The sequence below is a fragment of the Silene latifolia genome, chromosome 2 (genome assembly GCF_048544455.1).
Source record: "Silene latifolia isolate original U9 population chromosome 2, ASM4854445v1, whole genome shotgun sequence".
NCBI classification, from domain to species: Eukaryota; Viridiplantae; Streptophyta; class Magnoliopsida; order Caryophyllales; family Caryophyllaceae; genus Silene; species Silene latifolia.
The window spans coordinates 3,446,246-3,452,868 of NC_133527.1; the positions used below are offsets into that span (position 1 = coordinate 3,446,246).

General features: G+C 36.2%; 2 protein-coding genes across 2 annotated transcripts; both read left to right on the forward strand.

Annotated features, from left to right (window-relative positions):
- Positions 1–1,719: 1,719 nt before the first annotated feature.
- On the forward strand, positions 1,720–2,928 carry LOC141627461 (F-box/kelch-repeat protein At3g23880-like). Its single transcript, XM_074440729.1, has one exon. The coding sequence runs from the start codon at positions 1,720–1,722 to the stop codon at positions 2,926–2,928; it is 1,209 nt and encodes a 402-aa protein (XP_074296830.1).
- A 1,322-nt stretch (positions 2,929–4,250) lies between these two features.
- On the forward strand, positions 4,251–5,304 carry LOC141627474 (F-box/kelch-repeat protein At3g23880-like). The gene is made up of 2 exons (XM_074440733.1): positions 4,251–4,761; positions 4,856–5,304. The coding sequence occupies exons 1-2, from the start codon at positions 4,251–4,253 to the stop codon at positions 5,302–5,304; spliced, it is 960 nt and encodes a 319-aa protein (XP_074296834.1).
- The last annotated feature ends 1,319 nt before the right edge of the window (positions 5,305–6,623 follow it).

Here is a 6,623-nt window from a genome sequence, read left to right on the forward strand (position 1 = left end):
TTGTCCTCAAAGACTTAATCTTTGAGTTGATTTGGTTAAAGATTGTGCCTTTTAGATTAGTTAACCCTTGTTATTAGAATTAATCTCTTTCTCTCTTAATAATTGTTGATTTGTTGCATGTTTAGTAGTAAGATTCATCTCCTCACCATGTTTGTGACCAAAGTTTCCATCTTTATTGTTTATTTTGCAATTAGAACCATGATTAGTGAGTAGTCTCCTTCTAGGACTCGGTTTGACCCGATATGGGTAATTTCACTAACTAATTGTCACTAAGGCTAATTTGTGGGGAAAATTGGTTAGGGTAGTCTAGGGGATTTTTCATGCTTAAGGTTTGGTTTCCGGGTAGTGTCGACTTTTGACCCTTGTCCACCAACGGAAGTTGGTTAGGTTTTTAGTCGAATATTTGGGGACCGACCCTTGTCACCAACTAAGGTTGAGACCGGAAGGGAGAACCGAGGGAGGGTGCCTCTAGGCTAGCGTTTGAAATCGACCTCCGGAAGGGGGAGTGGGATGACCCGGAATATGATGAGGGCTTAATGACCTTGATCATTCACTTGACCTCCTTGGGAAAATGCATGTTCTTGGGGTTGTCGGGTTTTGAGTTGGGGATACCGACTTTCGAACCCGAGAGGGGGGTTAGTCGGAGTAGCTAGTGTCCTAGTGCGGGACCGGAAGGGAGGTTCTAGGCGAATTAGAGCCATCTCCCCCTTACCTTTCTACCCCTTTTGATTAGCCGAGACGATTAGTATGTGGAATTACTCATGTTTATGGTCGGACCGAGTTCTAGTCCTTCTCTTTATTTGATTTACCCTCCTATCTTTAGCTTGTTTTTACCTTATCTCGTTGTTTGTCTTTAAATTTGTTAGTTTAGCGTTAGTTTGTTACTACCCTTCTTGTTATTTATCGACTTAGCTAAACCGGTGAATTAGAACGATTAGTACTCCACCTACTCCTTGTGGGATCGACCCTTTTAAGTGTACAACGATAAAATCGTGCACTTGCGAGGTTTGACTTGAGACCATCAAGGAGCCAATAAGAAAGCAAAGAAAAACACAGCTTTTATACTATGTAGATATTATAAATTAAAGGGGTAAAAAGGTAATATTACCAAGAATCAGGTACGTACCTTATTTGAGCAAATAAGCTACTTGCCAAACACTTCCAGAAAAATAATCTACCTGAAATTTTTATCAAAAAAGCTACTTCAGTCAAAATAGGTACCTGAAATGTCTTGCAAAACGAAGCCTAAATTTCAAAATAATAATAGGTATAACGGTTTTAAATAAGGTGAACGGTTAAGAAACCAAAAGGCCACAAGATTATTGTACTGTATCGCAGTAATTTATGAGCCTCACGGTCACAGTGTCACACTTATGCGTGATAGTAAAGTAATACTCCGCAACAAAAATATACAGAAATTATAGTGAAAAACGGTTTGACATCGTTAGACGGTCCGTTTTCATTATAACACCGTCGTATATTGTGTCCAATTATCTTATTTGAGAATTTGGATCGTCTGTTTGAAATTAATGAAGATGAGATAATTGGAACTTATTTATTGATTAAAACTATTCATTTGATCATTTCCAATGTCAACCTCTTCACACATAGAGTAAACCAAAAGTCCTTTTAGTTCCTTCTACTACTTTAAATACTCTGATGTTTCTCAATCTATCGATCTATCTCTCACATTTTTGTTCTATCTACTAAAAATAAATAATGTCGGACGTAAACCCGTGTTTCTCTCAAGACATGTGGCTTGAAATCCTTAAGAATCTTCCTGTAAACACCCTAGGCAAATGTCGTTGTGTTTGCAAATCATGGCATTCCCTTATAGTTTCTCCTTCTTTTATGGCTGCACACCTTAAACATTACACTCGAAACGATGCAAATTCCTTAATTATGTACAAAGAGACTGTTGCGAGTTCAAACACCGAAGGATTTGAGCAAATTAGTCTCTTTCGTGATTTAGATATGTTGAAACAAGGGAATACACTCCACACCTCAGTTTGCCCTTTTCTAGTACCGCGTGATTTGAGAGTTCAAACATCATTGTCCTCCTTTTATTTTGTTGGGTCTGTTAATGGTTTATTGTGCGTCTCTGAATCTAAGTATCTTAATCCGACTGACCGTATCTTGATATGGAATCCCTTGATTAAGAAATCCGTTAAACTTCCTAACTCCACATTTACGGGAAATAATTCTGTCTTGGGATTTGGCTATGATTATCGTATGTATGACCATCGTGTGGTGAAAATTAGTTATTTGGATGCAAATACGCCATTCGTCGAGGTTTATTCTGTTCAGGAACGAATATGGAGGACAATTTCCGCTAAATATTTGGTTGATAACTCGATTAATAATGTTTCCTCTTCACACTGCTTTCATAATGGAGTTATTTATTGGCTGATTCTTACTAAAAGAAATGAGTTCAGTTATTCCCTTGGCGAATACTTGCTTTTGTTTGATGTCGCGGAAGAAAAATTTGCAAAAATGGAACTGCCTGAAGAATTCGTAAACATTGGCTCAGGTGTGTTCGGTATATTTGAGTACCATGGTATGTTATCGTTGTCCTATTGCAATTACACCGTTTTCTGGGAACCTTATTTTTCGGCTGATTTTAAAATCTGGGTGAAACGAGAATACAATGTCGAGGGTTCATGGTGCAAAATCTTGCGTGTCGGTGTCCTACATGACTATTTCCATAAGGGTCCGATAGAATACTTAGGAGCGAATGAGATGTTGATCGGGATCTATAGGGAAACCCTTGGACAACTGGGGTACTATGATTGTAAGATTGGAGCAGTTACGAAACTTGGTCTTTGTATTACTAGATCAACCAAGTTCAGTGCTTTTTCGGAGAGTCTTGCATTGCTTGACCAAAATATCGATGATCTCACTGCTGAGGAACTCGAAAGGTATTTCTAAAGCCGTCTAAATCATCTTTTTCCTACTTGTAAATGTCAGTTTGCTTAACTGATAAAGTTATAATGTTTGTAATACGTTTGTATATAGGCCGGACCCATCGTTGTCAAAAAAAAAAGAAAAACAAAAAAAAAGGCCGGACTCAATGCGCGCCGCGGCTTTCTAGAATACAAAGATAAGTTGATCGATACATAAAGTTTAAAAACTGTAAGTTTATTTTTCTTATACGGCTTTAATTTCGTATGCATGGTATATTAACAAAGTTGTGTTTTTGTTTTGTATTGATTCATTTGGTTTTATCAAGCAGGTTGCTGAATGTTTATTTGATGATTACTTTTGGATGGAATTTCATCAACGATCGATGATTTATGTTGAGACTAATGATGTTCGAATATGGGTTTTAGTTCAATTGTTATTTAAATTAGTTCAATTGTTATTTATGAGCTTTACTATGCGAGTCTATTCTGGTGTTGTAGTTTGGGTTAGAAAATGTTTATGAGGTATTTGGCGTATTATGTCATCGTACAGACGTATATCCTACCTAATGAAAAACCTCTTTTTTTTTTTGCTATTCTACTTTAACTTGGTTATTTATCGTACATTATTCCTAACGATGATGTAGTATACTCGATGGAGACAAGAAAATGAAAATTCACATGTAAATATTCTGTGTTTAAGTTGTGAAACATATCATATATCAAGAAGACAGATATAACTAATTAATTAGTTTCACAATAACGATCCATATAACCGTCTTAAACTAGTCCGTAACATCTAACATCATGCTATCAATCTATCATACGGAAGACTAAGTCTCTATGGTTTTGCTATAAAACATTGTATTGTATAACCTTATAACGAATATCTCCATGTCCTTATTATGGAAAAGTGGTTTTTGGTGGATATTATTTAGATAAAATATGGAGTAACTTGGTTTAACATAACACTATACAAAACTTTTTTTTTATACCAGAATTAGGTTATATGAAATATGTTATTCGGCTGTTTAATTTTTTTTGGGAAGTTAGCTTGGATTAGGTTGAATAGGATAGTTTGTTGTAAAAGAAAATTATATTGTTACGATATCGACATGTTAAGATATGTTATATCGTAGAGAATAATATTGATATTATATTATATAGTGTTTTCATTGATAGGAGATACTAGGTTTACATTTGAGTCTATATATACGTACCTATCGATTGTATTGAGACACGAACGAACTATAATAATAAAACAATTCGCTTTATGAATTTCTCCCCAAATATCGTTTCATAATAAATAAAAATCATATGCAATTTGGAATCAAATCAAGCATGAAGAATATGGTAGAGGACGCTCCTTTGTCAGATGTAAACCCTTATTTGTCTCAAGACATATGGTTCGAAATCCTTAAAAATCTTCCTGTGAAAACCCTAGGCAAATGTCGTTGTGTCTGCAAATCATGGCGCTCCCTTATAGTCTCGCCTACTTTTATATCTGCACATCTCAAGCATTACACCCAAAACAACGCCAATTCCTTAATACTCTACAAAAAGAAATCGGAAAACGGATATACATATAACGAGCATTGTGTTCAATTCCGTGATTCGGATAAGTTAAAGGAGCAGAATTCGATTTGCGATTATACATGGCCTTACTTCCACCAATTCTGCTCTGTCTATGGTTTGTTGTGCCTTTTTAACAATGATAATCTCTGCATCCTTATTTGGAATCCCATACTTGAAAAATGCATCACACTTCCTAGGACAACAATTAGGGACACAGTATCTGTGGTGGGATTCGGCTATGATTGTCGAAAGAGCGATCATCGGGTGGTCGTAATATATTTTTCAAGTACAGAAACTCCATTGGTTGAGGTTTTCTCAGTTCAGGAGCGAACACGGAGAATTATTTCTGCTGATTATTTGGTTGATAACTCTATTATTAGTCATGGCTATCTTACTTCCGCGAATTGTTTTGTCAATGGGTTTATTCATTGGTTTTTTTTGGGACATTAAATTCCGTCCCAAAGCATTGCTTCTGTTTAACGTCTCTGACGATAAGTTTGAGACGATGGAGTTGCCTGAAGCTATTACAATCATGGAGAAAGTTGAGAGTTTCAGTATCTTTGAGCACCAAGGTATGCTATCAGTCTCGCATTGCGATCTACTCCACTACTGGAAAATTCGATGTCAAATCTGGGTGAAGCGAGAATACAATGATGCGACTTCATGGTTGAAAATCTTGGATGTTATGCCGTTACCTGGTCTTTCTCATACACTCCCATTGCATTATAAGGATAAGAATGGCGAGTTAATCGAGTTAACCAAGAAATTCAGTGATGGGGCTATGTACTTGGATAAGACGAATGGTCATCTTAAGGAGCTTGGTTTTTGAATTACTCAATATACGACGAGGTTAAGTGCTTATTCTGAAAGTCTCGTGTTGGGTTCCTTATGTTGATGATAACATGCCCACTTGATTTGTGTATTCTTAGTTTACCTTTTCAGGATTAATGATGTAATCAAGCTTGGATTAAGAAGTGTTGAAGTTGTTAATCATCCATTGTAATAAGTCATGTGTCATCTAATGTACAAGCAAGAAAGTAGAGTATACTAGAGTAATAGAAACAGTCCAGACGACTGTTGCTTTCACACGCAAACAGCTGTTTGGATTATGCCACAACTCGAGAAACTTGAAGTTCCTTTTTCTCTTTCAAATGCTTTCACGTGACTTATATTTTCAAAGAGAGAAATTCAGATTTTTATTTAAGGAGGTAGTATCCAATAAAGAATGGTTTGAATTATTCAAATTGTTTCCTCTTTGTGCAAATTCAATCCCTTGGTTTTTAAGAAAACAAAAGTTCCTTTTTTGCCATATTTGTGTTAACTTGTCTCTTGTGACTTGTCTCACATCCTTTGTTTTCTGATTTTGCATGAACATTTAAGGTTATCTTTCAAACCTTCTTTCTCTATTCTCATCTTTGCAAAAGACTCCTCTTTGGTGCAAGTGTTTGGGTGGCTACTATTGCTCCTCACATGCAAAGCCTTTGACCCTTCAAAACCCTAGCAACCCTCTTCACTCACCTCCTCTATAAATACCGAGTCCCTCCTTCCATAAATCCTAAGACTTTTCTGAATTAATTCTTTCATGTTTTGCAAATTGTTTTTACAAGCTTAAAACCGTGTTCTTTGCAAAATCCTTTTAAAAGTCTTCAAGTGTCTTTCGGTTTCTACAGTTGTGGCTACTGTTGCTTTTCTATACTAAACTCTCTTGCTTAAAAGTGTTGATCTTGTAAAAGTTGTCCACCTCTATTCTTTGTTAAGAATGTGTTAGTGGAAACTTGATCCTTTACATTTTAAGTGTGTTAGAAGAGTTTAGGACGGAGTAGTCTTTTACTCTTGACAACCGGAGTAGGTTGTGAGTTGGCAATCGGAGTAGATTGCGAGTTAGCTTGTCATAGAACGGAGTAGTTCTTGTACTAGCTTTGCAACCGGAGTAGGTTGGCGTCTTTTATTACAAGGGTCTTTTAGTTGTCGGAGTAGATCACTAAAGGAAAGTAATAAAAAGGTAGATTGGACGTAGGCACTTTAGTATTTGCCGAACCAATTCAAAAACTCGTGTTCATTGTTTATCACTTTAATTCCGCTGCTTTCTTACTTTGTTTGTTTGCTTTGTTTCGCTTAAACTTAGAAGTAACAGTTCATCATACTGTC

What these genes read in the sequence shown, in the direction of transcription:
- LOC141627461 (XM_074440729.1), top strand. Translation starts at nt 1,720, where the DNA reads ATGTCGGACGTAAACCCGTGTTTCTCTCAAGACATGTGGCTTGAAATC.
- LOC141627474 (XM_074440733.1), top strand. Translation starts at nt 4,251, where the DNA reads ATGGTAGAGGACGCTCCTTTGTCAGATGTAAACCCTTATTTGTCTCAA. An exon ending in GGTCGTAATATATTTTTCAA is followed by an intron (nt 4,762 to 4,855) that starts GTACAGAAACTC and finishes CTCTATTATTAG; the next exon opens with TCATGGCTATCTTACTTCCG.